This window comes from Emydura macquarii, unplaced genomic scaffold, assembly GCF_026122565.2.
Source record: "Emydura macquarii macquarii isolate MOO-44397 ecotype Brisbane River unplaced genomic scaffold, CSIRO-AGI_Emac_v2 contig_1551, whole genome shotgun sequence".
NCBI lineage: Eukaryota > Metazoa > Chordata > Testudines > Chelidae > Emydura > Emydura macquarii.
Genome location: NW_027131688.1, coordinates 23,602,798 through 23,629,883, shown reverse-complemented (window position 1 = coordinate 23,629,883; position 27,086 = coordinate 23,602,798). Strand labels below are relative to the sequence as shown.

The following is a 27,086-nucleotide window of genomic DNA, read 5'->3' as shown; positions in this document are numbered from 1 at the left end:
TGTGGTGCTGCAGCTGTGCTGCTGTAACCTTAGACACTTGCTACAGCGACTAAAGGGGTTTTCCCATCCCTATGAAGTTAATCCAGCTCTCCCAGAGGCAACAGCTAGAATTATTCCATCAACCTAGTGGGCTCTACACCAGAGGGTAGATCAAATTCTCTCAGGGCAGCTCTGTCCCTGGGGTTTGAAAAATCCGCAGGTAGCAAAACTGAAAGTCCCTGGTGTAGACAGGACTAGCTGCAGTGAATAACACTTCTGTGGAGGGAGCTATGGCCTCTCAGGAGTTGGGAGAACCCTCCGGATGCTTGATCAGATAGCAGGCAATCAGGACAGGGATTGGGGGGAAGGGAGGGGTGTAATAGGCGCTTACATAATACAACCCCCCGGCCATGGAGACTGTCCCTATAAAATGTGGGGGGTTATGAGCAGCTCTGACTGCTCACAGCCTAGCTGCAGCCGAGGCCTCACAGGCTTTGCCAATGTTGCTTCTTCCACATGCGCTTCCTTCCCCGCAGCTGCTGTTGGCTCTGCCTAGAGCCGGGGCGGTGCTTCGGCCCGTCTCCCCGGGCCCGCAGCCCTAGGGAACCGTTAGGAGCAAGGATCGGGACCGGGGCCGGGCCCACCAGCCGGGTGCTGGGCTCTATGCGCTCCGAGCCCCACGGCGTATCCCCTCTCGCCCGCGGGCGGCCCCGCGCAGGCCGGGGGCCGCTCCCTGGCGCTTAAACACACACGCCAGAGGGGTGGGAGCGGCCGGGCGAGGCGCAGCCAAAGGGGCGGGCGGGCAGCCCGGGGGATTGCATAACCGAGCCCGTGGAGGGGCCAGGCTGCCCGCCGCACGCAGCCCAGCATGGCACATGGCGAGGGACCCGGCTGGGCCTGGCCCGGGCGGCGAACCCCACTCCTGGCGCTGCTGCTGCTGGCCGGGCTAGGCCAGGTGCGTTCGCACCCGCAGTGCCTGGACTTCAAGCCGCCCTTCAGGCCGCCGCGGCCGCTCGCCTTCTGCGTGCAGTACTCGGACTTCGGCTGCTGCGAAGCGGAGCAGGACCGGGCGCTGCTGGAGCGATACTACAGCCTCAGCGACCGCCTGGCCCAGCCTCTCTACGCCGCCTGCGCCAGCCACCTGCAGGACCTGCTCTGCCAGGTGACGCTGCACCCCGAGCCCTTCCTCCCTCCCTCCGCTCCCCTTCCCTCCCTGCTGGACCTGCTCTGCCAGGTGACTGCTGGACCCTGCTCTGCCAGGTGACGCTGCACCCCGAGCCCTTCCTCCTTCCCCTCCCTGCTGGACCTGCTCTGCCAGGTGACTCTGCACCCCGAGCCCTTCCTCCCTTCCCTCCCTGCTGGACCTGCTCTGCCAGGTGACGCTGCACCCCGAGCCCTTCCTCCCGTCCCTCCCTGCTGGACCTGCTCTGCCAGGTGACGCTGCACCCCGAGGGTCTGGTCTGCACTGCTCCTCCAGGAGACTGCACCCCCAACCCTCTGTCCCCTCCTGCCTGCCCTGCCAGCTGACCCTGAATCCCCCCATCCCACCCTCTCCTAGCCCATCCCTCCCAGCAGGACCTATTCTGCCAGGTGAGAGCAGGGACTGTATCTCTCTAGCCCATCTTACCTCCCCCCCCCCCCCGCGTGGAGCCTGCTCTGTGAGGTGGGGAACTCTAAGCTCTGCGCCCTCCAAGATGGGTTCTACTTCCAGGTTCTGTCCGATGAGGAGCTGCCACCTCCACTTGGGGAGTCTGCACCCCTCTTCCCTCCCTCTGCACTTAGGGCTTTGTTAGTTGGAAGCTGTACGGATGAGGTCATCAAGTGATCTCCTTTCCACCTAGAAACAATAAAGTAGGGTTGGGGGTTGCTAACTTTAGCCTTTGCAAGGTCTGTGTGTAAAGATGGTTGAGAATTTTGAGAGTTCCATCCTTGCCCTTCCTTGTCGGCAGTTCCAGTGTCAAGGGCCTGGATTCACTGCCAAGCCAGGAAATAGCTTCTGCTTGAGTTCTTGGACTGTGGTAGCTTTGAAAGTGTCTGTCAGAGAATTGCAGTCTGGATAAGGGGACATCTGTGTATCAACGTCTCAAAAATCAGCTAATTGGCACACTCAGGATCAGCCTGCACAATGCAATCATGTCACATGCTGAACTCTTCTGTAAAGGAGGGGGTTGACGACAAAGCAGAAGGTTGTCGTCCCTTTCAGTTATGTACAGTGTTACACGGGGACTTTAGGAAGCAGATGTATGAACATAGTGGGGTTCTGTGGCTTCATTCCCATTTGGAGACCCACACTTTGGGTTGGATCGTAGAGATAGCCATGGAGTACACTGCAGATCCAGGAGGGAGTTCACAGATGGCCAAAAAAAACTACTCTTGGCTACCCCAGGCCACTATGGAACCAGACAATTCCACTGCAGTGGGTTACTGCAGCCTTAGGGCTGCTCAAAATTAGGCCAGCTGCTTACAGCCCCAATGGGGCATAACTGCAGCAAGGATCAGTACAGAGTGAAAGGTGAAGATGTGATCTACAAGCTGCTATACCAGTCATATGCCACCTGGATCCTCTTGGGCCAGATATGATAGCTATGTGACCAGAAAATGCCAGCTACATGGCACAAAGCAGCCATCCCATTCTCAGAATCTACCTTGTGTATCTTCAGATACATTACACATGCGGGCCAAAACCCATAGTTGACCCCATCCAAGTTCTGTGGACTAAATTCTGCTGTTCTGGAGTAACTCTATTCAGACATACATGGAACAAAGTTACGTTAGTGGAGAATCCAGTCCTTAGCCTTTTTCTGCAAACTATGGTATCCTTAGAGCTGGCCATAAATGACAATTCCATTTCATGACAACTTTTGAGGTTTTGAATTGTATTTTTGTTTCACATCAGAATGAAAAACCTTTCAAATGTTTTTGTGAAATGGAATTGTGTGGAAACCTCGTTCTTGGGTGGAAAGGGCCAGGTTTTCAGTTCGATAGTTCCTTTGTGATACCTCTGAGCCTGCCTAAACCTGAGTAACCTGAGTAAATCTGAGTCTAAGCCTGATGAGTCATCCCTGAGTTACCTCTGAGCCTGAAACCATGTCTACAAAATTAAGTCGACTTAAATTAAGTCGATATACAGCCACCACTGTAATCACATCAATATTTAATGTCCACACTATGCTCCTTCTGTCGGTAGTGCACATCCTCCCCAGGAGGGCTTGCACTGATTTGACTGTCAGTGTGGGGCATTGTGGGGCACTGACAGCTGGAGCCCCGCTGCCTGGGGCTGACAGTGGCAGGGCTTTGGCTGTTAACCCCAGGTGGGGGGGCTCCGGCTGTCAGCCCTGGGAGGCAACAGGTGATGTGAGATCTAACTACATCAACTTAAATGCTACACCTCTTGCGGAGGTGGAGTTGTTAAGTCGGTGTAGTGGTCGACTTACAGTGGCAGCAGTGACGTTTTAGCGTAGATCAGTGGTTCTCGAACTTCATTGCACTGCGACCCCCTTCTGGCAACAAAAATGACGACTACATGATCCCAGGCAGGGGGAGGAGGTGGAGCCGGAGCACTGGGTGGATAGAGGGGGCCGGTGCCTGAGCCCCGCCACCCTGGGCAGCCTGGGGCGGCAGGGCTAAGGCTTCACTTCAGCCCCGGGCCACAGCAAGTCTAATGCTGGCCCTGGTGACTCCATTAAAGTGGGGTCCCGACCCACTGTTTGAGAACAGCTGGTGTAGGTGCTTACAGGCGCTTAAGTTGCTTTACGTCAACCTAACTGTAGTGTAGACCAGGCCTGAGTTTGCTTAAGCCTGATGAGTCATCCGTGAGCTAGAGAGAGTGAGGTGTCATCAGAGGCAATTACCTGCAGGCGTTGTGATAGGGCCAGCCAAAGTTCAGCCAATCTACAGGTGAGGCCCCATCCAGGGAATCCCAAGGCAGATATATGGACTCTGCCTCCTAAAGAAAGCCATCTGTCCAGTCTGCTCAACATCATTACCTGGCTGCTGTCCAGGGTTCTCTGCTCGGTGTCCCCTTCAGGTTCCCTCCGTTTAACCCTGTGATCTTCATGCCTGTTCCTGTTCTCTCATTTGTTGTCCCCTCATTCAGTTCATTTCAGGGCTTAGTAGCTCCTCCCCTTAGGCTGGGAGAGGGGCTTTTAGCGTAGGGCGGACACAAGAACCCAATAGGGAGGTCACTACCTGGCTGAGAATACTTCTGTTGCCAATAGTTTCAACAGTCGGCCCTCGCTCCTGCTCCAGCCATGCTGTTTCCACACTAGCCAGCCCCTGCCCCATCTGTTCCTGCCTTAGCCGGCCACTCTGCTAATCCTGGAGCTCAGAAGCCATACCGATGGAACTTAATCAGAATAAAAAAGTCTCCATTAAATATTTAGGCTTTGACAAAACAGCATATTTTGAACAAAAAAAAATTAGTTTAAAATGTTCTTAACCAGCCCTAGGTATTATCTTATCTACTCCAGAAATGGCAGTATTGACCGCTGCAGACAGAGACAGCTCTGGCCACAGGAAACATAAATGGACAGATCTACATTATGTATGCTGTAGTACACCCTGCTTGCAGTCGTTCATTATATATGTAATTTATACCTTACAGCTAAATGAATAAATCATTCTTTGTTAATTATTCAACATATTTAGGTCTCCTTTTGCTCACAGATCATGATTTCCTCAAATATATTCATTATTCAAATTATTGTGACAAATGTCTCTTCCAAGTTTTTATTTTAGTACTGATTTTGAATATTCTAAATGCGATGGAGGTTTTTCCCTTAGCTGTGATTTGTTATATGGTATTATTTCCATTCCCAATACAGAATAAAATCTATCTCACTTGCTTAGCGCCGTGTTGTCTCTGAAGTGCTAACTGGAGTGAAACCTAGTAAAAACCAATGTGCGCAGATATAAATACACACAGGGATCAGATCGGTTGAATAAGGTGCCATTTTTACATCACCAATTTTCAGTTTAAACTGGTAGACTTTATGAAATGTAACAGTTATAGATAAATGACTGCTAATCAAAACTTAGTTTTGCAATCTAAATTACCTCTTCCAAAAGCTGTGGATTTAAATGTACTGACTTTAAGCTGTTTTTGCAGCCTCCAGTTTAATGCCCAACAAAGCCTTATGACTGCCTTAATTTAGGCCCTGATTGAGGAAGGTACTTAAGCATGTGCTTAACTTTAAGCATGTGAGCAGTCCCATTGTTTTCAGTGGAAGTACTCTGCTTAAAGCTACACTCAGGCTTGCTGAATTAGGGCCTGAGCCCCAAGGAACCTGGCAGTTAACAGAGTATAGAGTTGCCCCAGCAATCTCTCTCTCTTCCCTAGACACACCCCCTGCATTATGGGCCTAGAGTCAGGCATATAAGAGGCCTCATAGTTACTTTATTCCATTCAATTATTTTTCATCACAGGTATAATTTTTAAGGGGCCCATTAAGGCTGCTTTAGTGCTGCAAAGCAGCCAGGAAAAGGCTGAGGAAATGACAAGCTCTATATAGTAAAAATAATTGCATGTATGTGTTCAGCCTGATGAGAACTTTTGTAAGGAGATGAAGGGTATAGGCTTTGATTCCCAGTAAACTGCAACCTCCTAAAGACATATATATATAATTTTTAAAGGTAAGAGTATTGTGCTTCCTAGGTTGAAGTTGATAAGAAATATCAAATGTTAAGTGGAATGTAAACACTTATTCTAAGAACTTGCATCAGAGCTGCCAAACTGATACCGTAGGTAAATCATTCCTGGATTTGAATGCCTATTCCGATTCTAACTGTTGCAATTAATATAATTTCTTAGATAAATATTTTTCTTAACTCTATAACAATTAGCTGCCTAAATAATTGAGGCATCTATAACAAATCTGGCCAACTGCTTAAATTACCGACAGTGTTTCTTCAATTCTTTTCACAGTATTGGCCTGATCCAATGCCCAGTCTGTACACTAGCTTCCATGCAAGATCAGGCTTCATGTGTTTTGGATCTAGAGTCAGAAGGGCTCCCAACTTTGAGCATTTTAGTAGTGGAAAATATCACAGAATCATGGTTCAGTACAGTATTTGGCTGGCCGTTCATCTTCTGTACATCACTTCCAATGTGATGTTACTGTGTGTATACAAATGGCACCACATATGTGTTAGGACTTGCAACTTTTTAAATAAGGTTATCCACAATATCTTTTGTTACTAGCACTGACCCAAGATTAAGGGTCCGACAGAGTCACAAAGGAATTAGGCATACATGCTTTTATGCTGTTTTTAATTGCTGTATTGAAACCAAAGTATTGGTGTATCATGCATATGGAGTGTAAGATGACTGCCTAATTTGAGAGATCCTGTCAGAGGACCAAATACACTACAGCATTTAATATGAGTATATTTTCTTTTCCATGTGCATGTGGAACTCCCATTGATGTCGAAGTGAGCTATGTATGTGTGGCCAGTATGAATGCTTTGATAGCTTTAACTTGCTGTTTTGTATTTAAGATTTGACTTTTTGAGATTTCCAGTCACGGCCACAACAAATGCACCAGGAAATATGCCCTCTCATCTGCTATACCTTGCCCACTTTTGTATTTGCATAAGTGAGTTAGTTTGTAGTTACCCAATCTGTGAATGTGAGTGTTGGGGTTTTGTCTAATTTAATCTCCTTTTTATCACATTAATTGATGTTCATCTGAAGGGCAGTCAGCATAACCTTAATTTTGCAATGACTAGATTGACATAATGAGAAATCTTATTGTATGCTAACAAGATCTGATACATAGTCTCTTGCTTTATTAGGGGAGATACCAGAACTGTTATAAAAATGAAATATTGTGTGTAGTGTGTATATTTACCAGCTAATATAAACGCAAGTATCTTGGATGTTTTCTCTTTTCCTCACTGACTAATGACCTAATCTGTATGGTTTTTTTTTTTTAATTAATTAAACCCATTTTGCTTAGGAGAAGTGTGGCCCTATAATTAAAGCACAGGATTTATTTAAGAGAGTTGGTTTTTCTTCCCAGCTACACCATAGACTGGCTGGGTAATATGTGACAAATCATTCATCCTCTCTTTGTCTCAGTTTACTTATCTGTCACATGAAAATAAAAATCTTTACCAACTGAGGCTTATTGCATTATTTATAGAACACTTTAGTATCTTTGGCTGGAAGGTGCATTAGAAGTGGGAAGTATTGTATTATTACTTGACAAGAAAAAAGCACCTGAAAATCAAGAGAATTGAGTGTTTTGGTCAGTTTGTAAGAGACAAGTAGTTTTCTGCATTTAAGTGGCTTCTTATCTCAAGAAAATGTGCTTGTGACAGATAACCCTTGTATGAATTTGATTCAGTTCTTAGGCACAGGGCATCTTCCTAAACTGCTATTTATTTGTGTTGCAGTAGCTATCAAAGGGCCTAGTCTGGATTGGAACCCTTTCACAATAGGCACTGTAAAAATCTCATAGCATGAACAGTCGCTGCCCTAAGAGTTTACATTCTAGTTTAATGGTCTCACTCGCTAATCATGTAGCGGGGTATTCAAATGCAGTCCGTGCTCACAAATCTGTGACCCTCACTCTATATTACAGTAGTACTTGCCTTTATCGGTTTAAGGGGAATGGCAGCTACTATAGAAAGCTTTGGCTCAGTTGATTATTTTTTTAATCTGGAAATTTTAGGACCTGATTCTTCACTGTTGCTCAAGTTTTACAGTTACAGGTGTAAACTGGAGTAATGCAATGGTGATGCTTTATCTTTGGGTCATGGAGTCTGTAACACAAAACTTCACTTTTCCTCTGTTAGGACATTGGAGTGATGTACAGTAATCATACCCATGAGCCTAGGTCCAGTTTTCATGTGTTGGCACTCAGGCTTAAGAACCTAAATCCACATCTGAGAACTTGCATTGAAACCTGGCTCCCACCATCTATACTTAAGGTTGTTACCTCGATTGTTGGGATGAACCATTTTCAGAGGTCTGAGATCTTTACATATGTAAATATATGCAGAAGGAGTCATATGCCTCTTGTTGTTTTGATAAGGTGAAGTTTTGTATTTTGGTGACATTTTTTTGGCCACATTTCAAAGTGACTGAGTTTCCTCTCTTTCTGTAGGAATGCTCCCCCTACGCTGCTCACTTGTATGATGCGGAAGATCCTTCCACTCCCTTGCGGACAGTGGCAGGACTTTGCCAAGAATACTGTGAGCAGGTGTGGCAAAAATGCAGGTCCATGTTTCGCTATCTCTCTACAGACAAAGAATTATTGGCCCTGGAAAACAATATGGCAAAATTCTGCCACTATTTGTCCCTTGACGATGTGGACTATTGTTTCCCTCGCCTGCTAGTAAATGAGAATCTTAATCAGAACCTTGGGTTAGTGACTGCTGACTCAGAAGGCTGTCTCCAGTTGTGCCTAGTAGAGGTAGCTAATGGTCTGCGGAATCCTGTTGCTATGGTGCATGCAAATGATGGAACTCACAGATTTTTCATTGCCGAACAAGTTGGCTTAATTTGGACCTATCTCCCAGATCGGTCACGGCTGGAAAAGCCATTTCTGAACATCAGTGAAGCTGTACTTACCTCACCTTGGGAAGGAGACGAGAGAGGTTTTCTAGGTATCGTCTTCCATCCTAAATTCAAATTTAATGGTAAAGTTTATGTCTACTATTCAGTTGAAGTTCATTATGAAGAGAGAATCCGAATAAGTGAGTTCAGAATTTCTCCTGATGACATGAATACTTTGGACCATAGTTCGGAAAGGTATTGTATGCATATTTATCTGTCAAATTTATTTAAAATTTCAAAGAAAATTTCATGCATTTTTAAAGGACTGCTAACACAATAAACAAGATTTATTTGGCTTAATATTGCTCTTTCATTCTGATTTTACATGAAGTTAATCCTAGTATCTTTATGCTGTAACTTTAAAGGGATAAAAAGGACATTAATTCATAACTGAAATTTTATTTAAATGTACAAAGATCAGAAAATTCAAAGCCCTTTCCTCTAGAATAATTGTAGCTGCTCCATATTGCATAGGTATGTATTAAGGTTTAAAAGATACATGTTCAATGTGGATGAATTACAGCTGTTCTGGAATAAAACATTTGAATTTCCCAACCGTAGAACATCTGAAGATTTAACTGTAATGTTGCATAAAGTTTTTTGCATTTAAATTCCTTGGTTTGTCTGGTGCTTAAGTAAGAAAAAGGAGAGAGAGAAACATTGACCACACATTCAGGTGTACTTCTACACTGTGTGGGTCAAATTAATCTCTACTGGAATGTCGCTAAAGTCAGTATAAATGAAGTCAGTGATGTTACACCAATGAGGAATTTGGCCCAGTGTGCTTAGTTGAGTGATGATGGATTCCTATGGTGTTGTGCATTCAAATAAATGTTTGTCTTTTGGAATGAAAAACAGTTGCATTAATTTGAATTTGCCCTGCTCTTGCTATAATCATACTGTTACGAGCACATATTGGGCTCATCAGCTCAGCACATTTACTTGTTCTTCTAAAACAAGGCATCATTAAAGATAGTGTAAGGTTTTGGTTTCATAAATGTTGGTGTTTCATTGCTTAATATGCTAAATTAAGGCACAGGCCAAACATATGAAGTGCACTATTTTGAAGCACAGCTATTTTTTTTCTTATTAAAAATGTTTTACAGGTTCCGAGTTAGCTAATCTGATTTTGCTGTTTCTCTGCACTTACAATGCAAAGATAATTGAAGTTTTGCATGTAGGACAAAGCAAGACTGGTTTATAAATCTTATAATCTGGTGTAGGACCAAAAATTGCAGTTTTATGAGAGCACAGAATATTATCAATTTTAATACCTTTATGCTAGCACCCACGATGTGTTAGGTATTTTTCAAACACTCGAGAGTGGGTGATCCTTGCTCCAAAGAGGTCACAGTCTAGTGACAAAGAGAGGCTAGGGGAAGAGGAACAACAGTTTACATATGTCAACTCAGTTCCCTGTAGGCAGCACGGCAGAAATGAATCTTTAAAAGGAATTTAGATGTGGACAGGGGAACAGCTTTGGAAAATGGATCAAACCTGCGAACATTTACTCATGTGCTGTCCTGTTAAAGACCCATCAGATTCTAAGTTTGTAACCTCTTCATAGCTACTACAATGTTCATTACAAAAATTGATTCATGCTGCAGCCTGAAAAAAGCAAACCCTGGTTCTGCCGTCCTTACTTTGGCACAGCTTCTATTGACTTCACCGTGAATATTGTCCAAAAATGAATAGTCGGGCTGTAACCCTGTGTGGGGTTCCATTAGCATGAAGAGTGAGAATATATATATAAACCTGTTTTCCTTCAGATTTACTAATAACTCAGTTTGTCTTGCTGTGCTTCAGATTCCCTTTGCTTTGGGAGGGATTGAACAGAAAGCAGGTTTCTATTGCTTACAGTATCCTTCTTCCTTTTTACATTGGGGTGATGTTTTGATGTTCTGTTGAACCAGCTACTCCATTCTAGAAGTGATGAAGTTCTGTGGTGGATGAATTGGTCCCTACATAGCTGGTTTATCTGTTTACAATGTGCTTTAGAATCTTTCAGAAGCAGAGAGGACAACATAAATGCAAGATACTGCAATTTGTTCTTATCTGATCAGTTTTTTTTACAGATGTTAGAGACTGTCAACTTGAAATATAGTCAGTTTTTTAAATATGAAATAAAATATATTTCAAGTGCTACTCTGGTCCCTGAATCCTACTGCCAATTTTTGTATTTTTTAATCATGTTTTCCTATATTTAACTCTTGGTTATACTTAAAGAGATGCCAAAGGCACAAAGTAAACAAGCTGAAAATAAGAGATTTTTTTCCCTCAAATTTCTTTCAGTTACAATAATGTTAGGTGTTGCTTTGAACAATAATCAGTATAACTTGTTTTGACAGAGTGTGAATGAGAGTAAAGATGTCCCTTTAAAAACTCATTTAAGTTTGTGGTTCAATAATTTACAGATTCCAGAAGCAGGTGCAATATGCATCTGTAATTCTCCTTAATAATTTGAACTTCAAGCATAGAATTTTATTATTGTTATTTAATATTTGTAAAGCAGTAGCTCTGAAAACTCCAGTCGGAATTGTAGCCACATTGCACCAGGCACTGTGCAAATGCACTAGTAGACCTGGGTCCTGCACTTATAACTTACAGTCTGATTGGAAATGAGAACTATGTATGACAAACAAAAGGCACAAAGGGGGGAACAAGGGTCACAAAAATAAGGTCACGTGGTTACATAGGTTCCTTCCTGCACAATTTGATGGTTCCATATCATTGAAAGTTTTGTGGATTTATCTAAAATAATAAAATCAACTGTGTCTGCCCTGTTGTACCTTTTGGGATTCCAGATGACTAGTGCACAGTACTATATGACTTAAAAAATGTACTATTTTAAATACTGTGTCTGAGATCAAAAGCTGGCCCCCTGCCTGTAGCATGTACAAGACAAATCTTCTCTGATTTCTCTGGAGCGAGGACAAAGCAATATTCTGTACCTGGGGATGGAGGAAGACTTATATTTTTATTGGTCTGCATACAATTTCATGTCTCAAAAGCTGTACTTAGGCTATCGTGCTACTGTGCCTTTTGCTTATAACTTGCCCAGTATTGATAATGCTTCCTTCCTGTTTTTGATCAGGATAATTCTGGAGGTAGAAGAACCAGCTTCCAATCACAATGGAGGACAGCTGCTCTTTGGAGATGATGGTTATCTTTACATATTTACTGGAGATGGAGGCATGGCCGGTGACCCTTTTGGGACATTTGGAAATGCTCAAAACAAGTATGAACTTCTAAATCTTTGTGTGCAGCTTTGTATATTTTTTTAAGTAGAAGAATAAGCCATGGAAAGAAGAACTATGTATTTTTCCAGTTATGTTTATTGTTTCCTTAATGTTGTGTACACAGAAGTGTATTTCCAGTTTCCTCAACGGGAATTAAAGCAGTATTCTTGGTTTTTGAAGGTAAAAATTACAGGAATTATAGAAAATGCCTTTTTTTAAAATGTCATGCTATAACGTAAGTACTTGTTGAACTTATTAATATGCTGAACCCAGTTTTCTAAGATCTAGTTGGGGATTAGAGAGTTTTTTACTTCCAAACCATCAGTTTAAATCTGCCAGGTTGGTAGTCTCAAAAAGTCATTACCATCTGAAGTCTGTTCAATGTCCCATGTAAAATGACGTAGTCTTAGTCCCATTGCTTAAGTACAAATGTCCAGATAACAAAAACCTTCACCACAATTGTCACATTTGTTGGCAGCAAAAAGGCCAGTGTCTGACTGGACAAGGAAACTGCTCTCACCCTGGAGGTGAACCCATTCATCCTCACTGTTGGATCTCTGTGGGGAAGATTGCACTGCTGCTGCCACCTGTTCTGGGGATAAATAGAGGGCTTCAGTCCATCTGGCATTTTTCATGAGCAATAAATTCACTTAGGTTCCAATCCTGCAAACACTTACCTGCCAACTTAACTTTTCTCCCATTATCCCATAGCAGTCTCACTGAGGCCTATAGATCTACTCAGATGCTGAAAGTGAAATGTGTGAATATTTGCAGGATCAGGGCCTTAATTTTTTACTTAATCAGTTTTTCTTTTGTATGTAAGACTAAATCTCATTAAAGCCGTTGGCAAAGCTTTAGCTTACTTTAAAGTAAGGTACGTAGGTTGGCTCCCATAAACTTCAACTACATTAATTTTTTGATCCATTGAAAGACTTATGTTTTCTGAAATAGAAAGTATGAAATCTTAGACTGGATTTAAAAAAAACAAAACAACTTTATCTTTGATTAAGAATATGCATTTAATAGAGTAATGTCTTTCCCCCTCTCTCTTTTGAACAAATACAGATCAACATTGCTAGGCAAAGTATTGCGGATCAATGTGGACAATAATGACCATGGACCTCTTTATAGAATCCCTCCAGACAACCCTTTTGTTAGTGACCCAAAAGCTCGACCTGAAGTCTATGCATACGGGGTGAGGAATATGTGGCGCTGCTCCTTTGATAGGGGTGAACTCTACACAAAGGAAGGGAAAGGACGACTTTTCTGCGGAGATGTAGGACAGAATAAATTTGAAGAAATCGACATTATAGAGAAAGGAAAAAATTATGGATGGAGAGCAAGGGAAGGATTCAGCTGTTATGATAAGAAACTTTGCACCAATTCATCACTAGGTAATTATACACTCTAAATAAATGACCTTGATATGGGGTGGTGCCTACATTTCCATTATTGACTTCTGTTTTCACAGGTTGATTGTTCAATTGTGAACGTGTATTTTTGGGTTTAAACTGGGCATACTCAGCCTTAGGCTGGGAGCAAACTGACTTGGGAAGTTACATTAAAAACTCTTACCATTTCTGAGTTATGAAAAAATGAACTGGGCTTTAATGCCCTGGCTATTCCACTTCTTAGTCAAATAAGTTGCTAATTATACTAAACTCTGCCAAGTTTTCCCGGTGGTTCTGTGATTTGGACAGATATGTACAAGGGACAATTTCAGCTTTGCTACATAAACTACACTTAAATGCAAATCTGCAGAGGTAAGAGCTATTTCCTTTATCCAATAGCATCACCTTACCCCTGAGACATTAATATTTTAATTATTTTTCTTCATAACTTGCAAATGGCTTAGCTTCATAAAAAGAGATTCTTCAAGCTATCATTCCAATACATGGACTGGTCACTCTGCCAGCTTTTAAAAGGCTACTCTGTATGCAGTGGGATTTTTATTTTAATCCCAAAAGGAAAACAGTCAATTTTATATTTTTAACATTGGGCTCGGTACACATGCTAGCTGGCTACTATTTGGTCAAATACTAAATCTCAGGGCAAGCCATGCCATAAGTGTGTCCAGACTTTGGGCCATAGTTTCAGTGGGATAAATTGGCATAGCTTCACTGAAGCCACTGGAGTGACACCATTTTATACTAGCTGAGCCTCTGGCCCATTGTTTTTATGTTGCTGCACTGCATTTTGTTCAACACCCTGCTTTTTTCTTTTTGCCATATAAACATCATCTACCTATGAGTTTAAATATAAGGGAATTGGTACATAGAAAGGACTTAAAAGCTATAAATTGTGGGTTAATGGGTTGGAAGCCACATGACACATTTTAGGTCTGAATTCTCTTTCTTCTGCCACTGAAAAAAATAGCCTCAATGTCCTTTTTAATGCCTTTCTATGTGTCAGTTACTTATAAGCTACGTTAATGGGAACCACTTTATCAGTGACATGGTGGATTCAGAACAATTTCTGATGCTTTCATAGATTCTTTACAATAAAAAAGGTTTGGTTTTTAAGTGAGAAGTAACTGCTTTAGATGGGAAGCTATACTGTTCTGTTTTTATATATCCATCTGCCCTGACCTTTACGTGAATGTAACATTTGGGGCCTGATCTCTTGAAGTTAAGGAGAGTGGGAAGGGCTTAGCAGCTGTCAGGATCAGGTCCTATATTATGCAGTGTAAACTGCTTTCTTTAGGGAAACAGCTCATTAAGTTTCTTGTCCTCAGCAAGGGACTTCCCACATGACCTTCCTCACCCACACTACCCTCATCTTTCCAAAGCAGTGAGCTACATTGTTTTGACAGAAGTGGGCTAGGATTCCCTTCAGATCTCATCAGTGCCAATTTTATCTCAGCTACAGTGGTCGCTTCATAGAGATGACGCTCTAGAGAAGCAGGTTGAGTGTGAGGCAGCTGTTCAAGGCTGTCGCAGAGCCAATCACCAGTCACAGGATTACTCATTGAGGCCTGGTCTACACAGCCGGCAAAATTCGGCAGCAATCGGCGGGAGTTATGCAAGCTACACAGAGTAACTTGCGTAACTCCTATTGACTTTGTAACTTCCGTTTAGCGTGCCATCTCCACTGCGCTGCGCTTTTTGGGGAGGTGGTTTTATTAAATCGACTTCTGGATCGATTGAGCAGGTCCTCACTTCCGCTCAATCAATCCGGATAAATCGATCTGATGGCAGCGAATTTGCCACCATCAGTGTAGACATACCCTGTGGCTTAGTACACACTTACCGGGAAATTCGGCAGCAGTCAATGGGAGTTACACAAGCTATGCAGAGTAGCTTGCGTAACTCCCGTCAACTACCTAACTTCCCTTTAGTGTGCTGTCTCCACTGCACTGTGCCAACGGGAAATGCTTTCCCATTGACGCAGTGCTACGCCTTTTGAGGAGATGGTTTAATTGAATCGACTTCTGGATCAATTGAGCGGGTCTTCACTGCCACTCAATTGATCCGGATAGATAGATCTGACGGCAGCGAATTTGGTCGCCGTCAGTGTGTATATACCCTGAGAGACTGCAGGAGAGTGCTGAGCCCTTCAGATTTCCAGCAAACAAATGTGGGGAAATCAGGATGGGGAATATGTTTCCCTTCTCCAATTACCTAGCTGCTGTGAAGGAGAAGAGGAACAGAGAGGAGAAATGTATGCACTCTTGCCCCCATAAATATGTACTCTGTTCCTGTATTCAGGAGTTTGGGAGGAGATAGGGAAGGGGACAGAGGAAAGTTTTAGCGTGGAGCCTGAGAGCCACAGAATGATTGCAGCACACTCTCTATCTACACTGGCGACACTTTGTGGTGATTTCATGAAGATTTTGTATCAAACATGGCAACGCTGTGACAGGGTGACTCACACCACAATTATTTTGTGCCTTTTCAATGTTAAATTTCTCTGCTTCAGGGTAACATGAGAGATGCCCTCTAATAGGGTTGTGACCATGCTGTTTCTTTTATGCTTGTGGCCCTGTTTTAAAAGTGAGAGACCAGGCTCAGAAATACAGCTAGATATCTCCCATGACAGCACGTGGCTAATCACAGACCTCTTTGGTCTACCGTTAGATTGTTTTGTGCTGCACTTAATTACTGGGTCAGTTTCTTGGTAAGAAGCCCCTAGTTATCTCAGCCATTTGGGGAAGGGTTGTCCTGAGAGGCCAAAGTATAATGATAATAAATTTGACTCCATTTAGCAGTTGGTTTAGCACAGAACAAGAAGCTGGACAGGAACTTGATAGTACACATCCCTATCTAGTAACCATCTACCATTTATTGATGGAAGAGTTACTCTGCATCATACCTAAAACAAGGCAAGACACAGTATCTTTTCCCCTCTACAGATGATGTGCTTCCAATTTATGCTTATCCACACAAGATGGGGAAATCTGTTACGGGAGGCTATGTCTATCGAGGTTGTGAGTCTCCAAACCTGAATGGGCTATACATATTTGGTGATTTTATGAGTGGGTAAGTCCAGTCGCTCAGGGAGCATGACCCACAGCTGAAATCCTCCATTTGTACGCCATGCGCCTACAACTGCTTCTGCAATGTAACTCTTACTGACTTGCTGCTCTTTGTGCAAACCCTTACTGCATGTTACAAATGATGCACATAACATGTTTTTATGTAACAGTTATTCCATGTTATTGTGAAGGTATATGATTATCACAACAGCAGTAGATGTTGTTAATTCATTTGGGATCAGACATGTGAATGGATGTGGCTATGACATTGATTTAAAACCATAAAAGGAAATTCTATATTTTGGTGCATCTTTAGTCACGACTCTGTTGAAGTTTCCAGACAGGTATTTCCAAAAGTATTTTCCCCCAATGGTGTATATTATGTATGGTACAGAGCCTTAAAATTATTTAGCCGCTTAACTCACAGTGAAATGAATACCTGTGCGGGTCTGTGCTCATGTATCTTAATGCTTCTGATCCTATTAAATGTTCACCCCCTTAATGTCTGTTAAATCTAATGTGATTGGAGAGCACTCATCACCAAACAGGACAATTAAAAAAGTGCCCCAATGCTATTTGGTACTACTAGATTAAAAGTGTCTGTGCCAGTTGCCTGATGCAAGTTAACTTTATTTTTGTCTTGCAGACGTTTAATGTCATTGAAAGAGAAGCAGTCTACAGGAGAATGGCAGTATACTGAAATTTGCATGGGAACAGGACAAACTTGCATGTTCCCTGGGCTTATCAATAATTATTATCAGTACATCATCTCTTTTGCTGAAGATGAGGCAGGTAATCATATTGTATTACACTGAACAATGTGGTTGTATTTTATCTTCAGAGCAAAACACATTGGAATGAAAATGTGTGCTTTTTAATCTAAAACAGTATTCTAGGTAGTTCAGTTAAGTTCCAGGGTGTGCCCAAACATTACAAAATTGTACTTCGTTCTTGCAGCTACTAAAAAAAAATGTAATCATAATGATTTCTAGGCAGTGTTCTCTTTCTTAAGTGGCTAGTGTATCATGCAGTGATGAGCCAATCAGCAGTTTTGTGAGAGGGTTGCTTGATGTTTTATTTATTTGTTTACTGCTGATCCATTTACATTACCATCTGCCCCATTGTCATTTGGAGGGGAGTGAATGCCTGGGGACAAATATGTTAAAACATCACTTAGAGAGGAAACCTCAGTCTCCATGGTGAAAAGGCCATAGGAAATATAGACTTGGAGGTGTACATCTACATTGCAATAAAAGACCCACAGTGTGGTCGGGGCTGGCCCGGGTCAGCTGACTCAGGCTCAGGAAGCTTGGGCAGCAGGCTAAAAAGTGCAGTGTAGATGCATGGGCTGGAGCCTGGGTTCTGATACCCCACAAGGGGGCCAGGTCTCTCAGTCTGGGCTCCAGACCAAGACTGAAGGTAGACACTGCTATTTTTAGCCCCGCAGCCTGAGCCCCGGAAGCCCAAATCAATTGACTCGGGCTCTGAGACTTGATGCCATACATTTTATTGCAGGTAGATGCGTCTGGGTGGCCAACAGGCTGATTGTAAAAGTGAAAGGAGTTTAATGTTTGATACAACAAGCTTATGCTTTTGGCTCATCTAGGGATCTGGAATAGACTCTAATGATGGCTGACAGAAAATTAGACACAATAATCGGTGAGAGGGAAACCTACTCATACTGGCCTTGAATATTGTACATCTGCTTTCAGAGTAAGACAGAAGGGACATTCTTCATTGTTTTAGTATCTTGCAATATGTGAATTGCGAACAATTGGTATCTTTGCTTTAGGTTCATATTCTAGCAAAAATTCCATTGGTGTCAATGAGAGTTTTACCTGGGTAGCAGATAAAATATTGGGCCTCAGTTTTAAATAATGTTATTTGTGAAAAGGCTTCAGGATAAGCTACTGGCTTTGTATATTACAAGAGTGAACTCTTATGATCTGAAACTAGGCGTGGGGGTGGGAAGAGGACTTGAAAGGGAAACTTGACATTAGTTAACTTTGTCAGTACATTCATATTGTTAATTCTATGGGACTGAAGTAAGGACAAGCACACTGTACAATTCATAGCTGTAGGCGCACTAGAATCGCCTCACAAATGTTTAGCACGGTTGCTAGGCAGCAGCATGCATGATGTTGAAATGTAGGAGTTTTGTGCTCTGAGCCATTGTAATGTAAGTCTGTTGGCTTCCCATCACAGTGACTCCTGCCAGAATCCCCGAGGAATGTTTTTATAATTCTTTGCTTTTCCTGGACAGTTAAGCAGACGATGTTTGGTGTGAATGTAGACTGGATGGAATGGAATAACTGCATGTACAATTTTTTTCCTTTTTTTTTTTTTTTTAATTTAAAAATAAAATCCTTTATTGATATAATTAGCAGTTAGCTCAAGAGCCTCGTTTTGGGGGATGAATGCTGGGGTTACAATACATTTTCTTAATTAAATTTCATGGAGTATGGAGCTGTTTTTTTATTCTATATCTTATTCTAAAATCAGGGGGATAATTTAATATAAAACCTAGTTTATTTTAAGTAAAAGACTAATGGCACTGTCTAGAACTGTTAATTTCATATCTCCAATTCACAGGCCTGTAGAATCTGATTCTCCATTGGCGTGTGGACAAAATGGTTATGTCTACATTGTGTTTTAGAAGCCATGGCAGTGAGTCTCAGAGCCTGTGGAAATCTCACATCCATGCACTGTGCTAACTTAGACCCAAAGAGTCTCAGAGCCTGGGTCATGGGGCTTGCATTATGATGCTAAAAACAGCTGTGTAGATTTGGGCTTGGACTCTGAAGCCTAACCCTTCCTAGGCTTCAGACCAGAGCTCCCTCCAGCCCAAGCTGCAATGTCTACACTGCTGTTTTTAGCACCACAGCCTGAACCCAACTCTGTAGACCTGGGCTCTGAGACTCAGTGGCAGGGGTTTTAAAAGGTAGTGTGGACATTCCCAGTGGAGTGCAGAGTGGGTATTAAAATGCTACTATTCTGTAGCTTTTTACACCAACGTTGTTCTGAAATAAGTGACTGTACAATGTGCCAATGGAGTATCAGGTTTGTAATCTGTTAACAAGGTGTAGTTCTTCCATATGTATTCATTTTACTATGGTGAAAATATAAGTATCACTAAATTAATATTTTCCTCTACTGAGTTCAGGGCATAATCTTCTCTTGGGCCCTTTTGATGTCCGGAGATGTTTGCTTATGACTTTACCAGTCAGTTATTTGAGTGGGGCCCTCCTTACTAAAATGCTCATTTTCAGGATTATTATTTAGACGAGTGTTAAGCAGACTCCTGTGCAATGGCAAAACACATATCTTCTTGTTTTACTTGTGCCATTTGCATAAAATTGAAGGAAGGTCCCAAATCAGCTCTCTGCAGGGAGGTGGTGCAAGTGTATGGGTGGATATGTTCTGCATGCATAAAAGTCAGGGTTATGTGCTTAGGTCAGTTCCTGTGTACAGTTAGCCTAATTAATGGGGCAATGATTTTTTTCAGATTAAATGTCTGGAAAAATTACTGATCAGTCATGGCAAAATTTGATTAAATTCCAGGGGCAAATCTCAAGCGTCTCTATGCAGTTGGGAGTTTGCCCAAGCAAAATCAGAGTAAAGACTTCAGGATTTTGCATACAAGGTTTCTCCTTGATATTCTTGATTTACACCCATGATTTCTTTGATCCCAACTCTCCTGCTGCAGCTTCCCCTTCTCCTCTTCACTGCATGCACAGGAGACTCTTTAGGGAGTCAGGCAGGTCAAGGCTTCCTCCCAACCAGCAGGTCTGAGCCTGTTTCTCTCCCTCCTTCCCTCTGCACTTTGGGGATGGGGAACCCTCAGCAGAAGGCCTGAAGCCGGTCACTGTGAGGCAGGGGTGAGAAACCCCAAGTGCAGCCTTTCCAACAGGCAGGCTGGTGAACAAAGGGTGTGGTGGAAGTAGAGGAGGTGTGTGAAGGAAATCGGTGAGTTTTGACACAACATTCTCCAAGACTGTGTGAATAATCTGAAGCTAATTTATTTAATCAAATGTATATTAATAAAAAGCTATTTTCTCAAATTATTTTAATATTTTCACCAGAATAATTCTTGGTACGTAGTCCGTTCTCTGTCAGTTTGTTGTATTTTATATTCAGTCTTTCCTGATTGGATGCTTAGGTTACATGACAGGTTTCTTTTCCCAGACAGTAACTCTTAGAGCCAGGTTCCTGGTGCGAGTACTCAGGAGTCTGAATCTGAAATTCACTTTCCGTTTGTCACTTTGAAATTATTTAATTCAGTAAACTCAGATGTTAAATTATTTGCACAAGGAATGCATGAGTGGAGGACACATGCAGTCAAAAAAAACCCTTTGTTTTAACAAAAATTAAACAAACGTTTGCAAAAATTGTTTGACTATGTGTTCAGCCCTAGCTGTGTGGTTTGTCAGAGCTATCACAAATCCAGCTGCCTTTCTCACGAGATACATATCTCATATTTGTAAGTATGCTAAAGAAGCAACAGTCATAGTCTTGCACCTGCATACTTCTCTCCAATAGGATATTTGGTCTAAAAGAGCAGATAACACTGAACAATCTTAATTTTAATTCATTTCACAATGAAAAGTTACATTCAAGGTAATCATTTTAAAGTTGTGAAATTTATTGCATGGATGATTCAGTTAAGATGACCGCAAGAGTCTTAGACGTAATATTTAACAGAAATTTGACAAAGTAGTGTTTTGATGTTAATAGGTAAACATATACCTACATAAAGTTCTTTTTATTTTATGTCTCTAGATAACTACACACATGCATTAATCCGTCGACAATCGTTAATGTATCAAAAAATCCCCCTATATTATACTTAATTTTCTTTGAGGCTGTGCTGCTGGTGGTGAAATTGTGTTGCTTTAGGATGCAGAATTAATGCTTTTGCCCTGCAGAGCACTGAGGCTACATGCATAATTTTCATGACTGTCTTTATTTGTTTCTCTAAGGAGAACTTTACTTCTTGTCTACTGGAGTACCAAGTGCCACGGCTCCCAATGGAGTAGTTTACAAAATAGTAGATACCTCACGGTAAGAAATGCTCTTGTTACAAAATCTAAATTTGGATCTGTGGACCTGAATTCAAATGTGAGTGATGGTTATGGCTGAAAAAAATAACTTTTGTTTCACATTGGTCCCTTGTTAGAGAGTAAACCAGTGTAAACAGGGACTGGCTTCATGTTGGAGTGCTGTGAGTAAGCTTCACAGTGGATGCTCCTGGTTTTCACGGGGTTGGAGTCTGCATTGGCTGGTGATCCATGGATTTGCTTTGAATGGGGTTGTATGCTTTTGATGGCTGTGAGGATTATTCAGTGTCTGCTTGAAAAGTAGGCAGCTGTTTTGTGGGAGTCAAGTCATTCAGAGGCTGCCATATTAAGGGCACAGGGAATAGAGTCTCAAGACTTTTGCCCAGACTGATGCTGCCTTTGTCAAGGTAGTTGATATGTGCCCGACAGCACCACCCACAGCCCATCCCATCCCCACTCCCTGCTTTTCCGGCACAAATCCCACCTCCATAGAGCTTCCTCTGCAGCTGGCCCACGTCTTCTGCATGGGACGTGTGAGATTCATGTCCACAGAGTGACCGCTTTGTGTGTGAAGTAAAGAGCGCAACCTAGCCTCATGTTAACGCCACCACTTTCTATAACTAAAATGGAAAGAATTTTACAAACTGAGTTTACTTTGCCATTTGTGCTGTTGGTGTAATGGTGAAACTAGCTTGGACAGTGGCACAAGACTAGGGCTTCACTTTCTGAATCTCATGCAATTGCACAAAGTTGTTGTATCTGGGACATTAATAATGCAGTGTAATCTTAACATAGTGTTGGGGAGGATTTATAGATTTTAATTCTATTAAAACATGACTGTTAAAGGACCAAATAATGCCTTCAGATAAATGCACCCACTGGCCTTTTTAAGACTTGCGCTTATTGGGAAAAAAACCCTAAATTTGCAGCATCAATTATCTGAGCATCTTTTTACAGTCAGCATGGGAAAATTCCATATTTTTAGAGAATACCCCTCTGCTTTCAGATTGTATATTGGTAGCTTCTGAATTCCAGAATTTCACCCTTTTCTTTTTTTTCTCTGACTCCTTTTCAAACTAGTGCTTTTCTGATCGTAACGTTGCCCGTCAACTAAAACAATTTAGAATATTTCCTGCATACCATAGAATATATTAAAAAGAAACCTGCAGTCTCCGTAGTACAAACCAGCATCTTATAGACTAAAACCATGTGCATCACTTCTTAAAATACAAAGTACAGTGCTAATTAGTATCAAACCATTTAAAAATTTGAAAAACAGAACTTAACAGGCAATCCATAAGTTATAAATGAAAGTCTCCTTAGTCGTACCCATTATAGAGCTTAACAGTGGAAAAGTAAAGAATTATACAAGGGCTTACAAAAGTGTAGTGTCCACAAGTCAATAAGTGAGAGAGCTATTCTTCATACCTCTAGAGTCTTCTTTCCAGACACAGCAGATGCAAACAACTGTAATTACATGGGGATTGTATGCTGCATATGTACATGCAAATAGTCTAACTGAATTATCCAACTGTTGCACTATTTTGAAAATCCTCAGAAGCCCTGAAAATAACAAGCCAAACATCAGAGGGAAAAGTGGCTATGTACTGGGTATAGTTTCTCCAAAGTGAGGGACACTGCCATGGCAAACAAGCTTGAATCAAATTAATGTCGCATTTTAAGAGAGTGCCTCTTTAAGAGGGACTCTGAATGTAAAAATCTAATTTGCAGCGAATTGCATCTATGATGCTGTGTAAACCGATAACTTGCTGCCAGTGACAAATTCCAGATTCTTTTTATTTTCCATTTTAAATTGTTCTTTCTGGCTCTTTTCTGTTGTTGTGTGAATTGTGGTCAAAAGTGAATTGCATTTTTGTTTTAAATATATAAATAATTGAATGCCATCTTGTTTCTATGGAGATGTCTTGGAAATTTGCATGTGAACATGACATTCATTTCAGCTATCTTAACAAACACTGTGTAGCTTAATGCTTTTTCTGTTCAACTTGATTCACATCTTTCTATATTGCTTGAACCTACCAATGATTTCTACTTTGACTCAACAATGAAGAAAATACTATCAAAATATTGCATATTCTTGTGAATATTTGAGTTCTCTGCTATACAGAAAAAATAGGATTTTTGTGAGATGGGGTGGGCTGAAAGAGTTTCTTTGGGTCATTTAAATAGACTTTTTTCCACAAATTCATTGAAAAACAATGGAAACAAGGAATGCTCCTGCTACCATTGAAAAACAATTAATCCTGCGTTGTCTATGTCCCTCTTTCATAGGAGAGCACCCCCAGGAAAATGCCACGTTGAGCCTTTGCCAGTGAAAGTGAAAAACAGGCTCATAAAGTTTGTGCCAAAGGAAAGTAAGTATTGTTGTTGCTACTTATTTTTGATCCATAAATATAAACTCAAAAACTGCATTGTCCTTTTGGATGTGCAAACCATCTAGAGCCTCCGTTCCCAATTAATTTCTACCTACGCCTTTTTAATATAAAGAGTTGGTTCAGATAAAACATTAAATAGGAGTTATATGCCCCCTCCATTCCACAGAGTGGAAGGATGCTTAGGGCAGTAGCCTAGGACTTGGGAGATGCTGGTTCCCTGCTGCACTACAGACTTCCTGTGTAACCTTGAGCAAGTCACTGAGGGCAAGTCTACACTTAAAACACTGCGGTGAAAACCCTACCTATGCTGATGGGAGGGTTTCTCCTGTTGGCATAAGTTATCCACCTCTGTGAGAGGAAGTAGCTATATCGATAGGAGAAGCCATCCCTTCAATATAATGCTGTTTACACTGGGGGTTAGGTTAGTTTAACTGTGTCACTCGGGGTATGGTTTTTCACATCTCTGAGTTACATAGTTACACCAATTAAGTTTGTAATGTAGACCTGGTCTTAGTCGTTTTCTGTGCCTCAGTTCCCCATCCATAAAATGGGGTTAATAGCACTGCCCTATCTCACAGGAGAGTTGTGAAGATAAATACAGTCAGGATTGTGAGGCACTCAGACACTGGGTAATGGGGGGGCCATATAAGTACATACTAAACATTCAGCTTAGACTCTCTCTCCTTACATGACCTTTTCCCATTCCCTCCCATCTTCCCTTTCCACGGTAGATAGCATATGGCTGTCTCATTAAGAGCAACTTGGATTCCCTGTTGCCATCTCTGCATTGGGATCTTGAATTCTACAGTGCTTTCCCACTAGGAAAACAGTGGATTTTGAGTACCTCTGAATAGGCAGAAGCACTGCAGGGAGTGAAAAGTCTTTTTATTCGAGGACTGGAAAGTAGATCTTTGGGAGAGATTGAATCTGAGCCACTGTTACTTAGAGATAGGGAAAGGATGAGGAAAATGCTCTCAAAAGATTCAACTCAATCAGATAATCAGCTGAACTTCTGGCTTACACAAACCCTCTGGTGCCTTTTGATTGCTTGTTACTAAATGTACTATCGCATAATGATAGACTTCATCAGTTAGTGAACTCCAGAATTGCTGAGTCCATTGCTGGATCAGGCCCTAAACCTAACAGTGTGTAAGTTACAAATGTGTGATAATCTCTTCTCTGTATTGTGAGTTTCCCCAATTTATTTTCTGTCTTCAGAAGCTGAGCTTTCAGAATGGGGAATGCTTTTCATGCTGTCCATGGAAGGATGTTTCAAAAACAGCTTCTCCAAATCTTGGCCAGTCTAGGATGTGGGTTATTTAGGAGAGGGTGGTGATTGACACTTTTTTCACCCTCTATATATTAAAAAAAGGATGATGTGTGAGTTTGGAGAGGAAGTCCGTAGGCTATACAGCAGAATTTTGACATCTTTGCAAATATGCATAACGCTGTGAGAACTACTTGGTTAATTTATTATTCTGAATAATGCAACTATCTCTTTGACTAGCCTGTATTTATTTTTAACTTAAAAATAGAGTGCATAAGCAAGTCCAGTAATTCCTGGAAGCTGTGACAGTAAAATATGTTCAGCCCTTTGCAGTCAAGGCTGTTCTAACCTTCCCCCCCCCCCCCCCCTCCCACCACACACACACACACACACACACACACTGTTTTACGTGTTGTCCTGGAAACTCAGCTCTTTTTGCACATTCCAGTTACCAGAGAGAATTGATTGTGAATGTTTGTGATTCCAGCCACACTTGAATAAAGCATCTGGCACAGTGGGGAGGCTGGAACTCTCACAATCTGGTAATGATCCAATCATTAGTAATGAAGAGGACAGCAGAAGTAGAAGCATGTCTTTAAAAATGCATTTTGCAGGGGCGAGAGGTACTGGGAGAGAACTCTGTTTCTTACCGGATGTCTTCAGCATTTAAGTCTGATTCTTGATATGTCCAAGTGTTAAAGTTCTGTTGGTATACTGTGCATGGAAATTTGGTACTTTTTCCTTTTGTCCTATTTATTGGCATTGAACAATGCAGTCCTCTCCAGCAGCCAGACATTCTTAAAAGCACTGGAAACTTTTAGCTGATGCAATGTTGGCTCAACTAAAAGATTTTCACTATTCAACAGGATCAAGTAAGCAAACTCCATCAGAAAAGTTAAATACAGTAGAGCTTTAAGTTAGCACTGTTTTTATGTAGTCATTTTAAACTATCATAGTAGCTTTATAGATTCATTATCGTTACCTCTGCTTTTCCCCAACAAGAACTGATTGTGAAAACACCAGCCCAACGGCGTAGATTAAAGACCACCACCAAAGCCCCGGGGAGGAGTAGTCCAACTCCCGGAACACCGCAGGCCACTACTCCAGACTGGGTGCAACAAATCTTGAAACTTCTAAGGAATCAAAATAAAGTACAGGTGACCTCCAGAACACCAACAACCAAACCCCCGAAGTCCAGGAAAGGAGGGAAGAGTGGGGAAAGGAGAGGGCGGAGAAGGAAAAACAAACATCCCAGCATTCCCCCACCGCTCCAGAATGGTGCAGTGCGACTGATGAACAAGCAAGCAAGAGGAAGGGACTGGGGAAGGGTGGAGGTTTACATCCATGGAGAGTGGGGCACTGTGTGTGACGACACATGGAACTCCAAAGCGGCAGCTGTGGTGTGTCGCCAGTTAGGGTTCCCTTATGTTGTCAGGGCAACCAAGAGAGCAGAATTTGGGGAAGGACGTTCGCTTCGGATTCTTCTTGATGATGTTGAGTGCACCGGGGAGGAGAAGAACCTGCTAGAATGCATGCACGCAGACATTGGCAAGCACAACTGCTCCCACAAAGAAGATGCAGGAGTGATATGTAGCCATGAAGAGGTCATAAACTGAAAACTAGTAACAGGATATCGTGAGGAATGGGAGGGTAGAACTGGACTAAACTCATCTTTTTTCTCGCCTCCCCCCCTACCCCCCACGCACTTAAACAGTGGATGTATTGAATACAGTGTACTTAACCCTAAAGATGCTGCATCTGATTTAAGTAATTCCCGTTTTGTCCTCGTACATCCCATAATGTGTGTGCTGGGGAGGAGAGAGAAGATACAGAATATAATCGTTTGAGCATGTGTGTGATCAGGGATCAGTTTTGTTTTGTTTTTACAGGTGGAAGAAGAAACATCCTCATGTTAGTGATTATGGAGTAGAAAGATGCACCCCTTTATCATCTCAGATGCGAATGTAGCACTGCGTTGTCCCAGCCATGTCTGGCAACATTCTGCTGAAAAACTTTTCCAAATGGCCAGTTGTGTTTATACAAGCATTCACATTGCCTGCTTAACTGTTCTGGCACCTGTAGAAAAAACTGAACATTGATCTTTGAGCATCTGA

General features: G+C 42.0%; 1 protein-coding gene across 4 annotated transcripts; it reads left to right on the top strand.

The window, feature by feature from the left end:
* Positions 1 to 468: 468 nt before the first annotated feature.
* Positions 469 to 27,086, top strand: HHIPL1 (HHIP like 1). 4 transcript variants are annotated; one of them, XM_067555073.1, is made up of 10 exons: positions 469 to 1,141; positions 8,088 to 8,734; positions 11,634 to 11,777; positions 12,844 to 13,172; positions 16,130 to 16,256; positions 16,899 to 17,044; positions 21,232 to 21,313; positions 23,602 to 23,684; positions 25,975 to 26,129; positions 26,862 to 27,086. In XM_067555073.1, exons 1-10 carry the CDS (start codon positions 848 to 850, stop codon positions 26,886 to 26,888), a joined length of 2,034 nt encoding a protein of 677 aa, XP_067411174.1. In that variant the 5' UTR covers positions 469 to 847; the 3' UTR covers positions 26,889 to 27,086. The 4 variants fall into 4 exon arrangements, with proteins under 4 accessions (XP_067411174.1, XP_067411175.1, XP_067411172.1 ...); XM_067555074.1 differs by lacking the exon at positions 25,975 to 26,129; XM_067555071.1 differs by having other exon boundaries at positions 25,975 to 27,086.

Bases quoted from the DNA above. Each gene is read 5' to 3' on its own strand.
- HHIPL1 (XM_067555071.1), top strand. From the start codon at position 848: ATGGCACATGGCGAGGGACCCGGCTGGGCCTGGCCCGGGCGGCGAACC. The intron at 1,142-8,087 runs GTGACGCTGCAC...CTCTTTCTGTAG, and splicing joins TGCAGGACCTGCTCTGCCAG to GAATGCTCCCCCTACGCTGC. The intron at 17,045-21,231 runs GTAATCATATTG...TGTTTCTCTAAG, and splicing joins TTTTGCTGAAGATGAGGCAG to GAGAACTTTACTTCTTGTCT.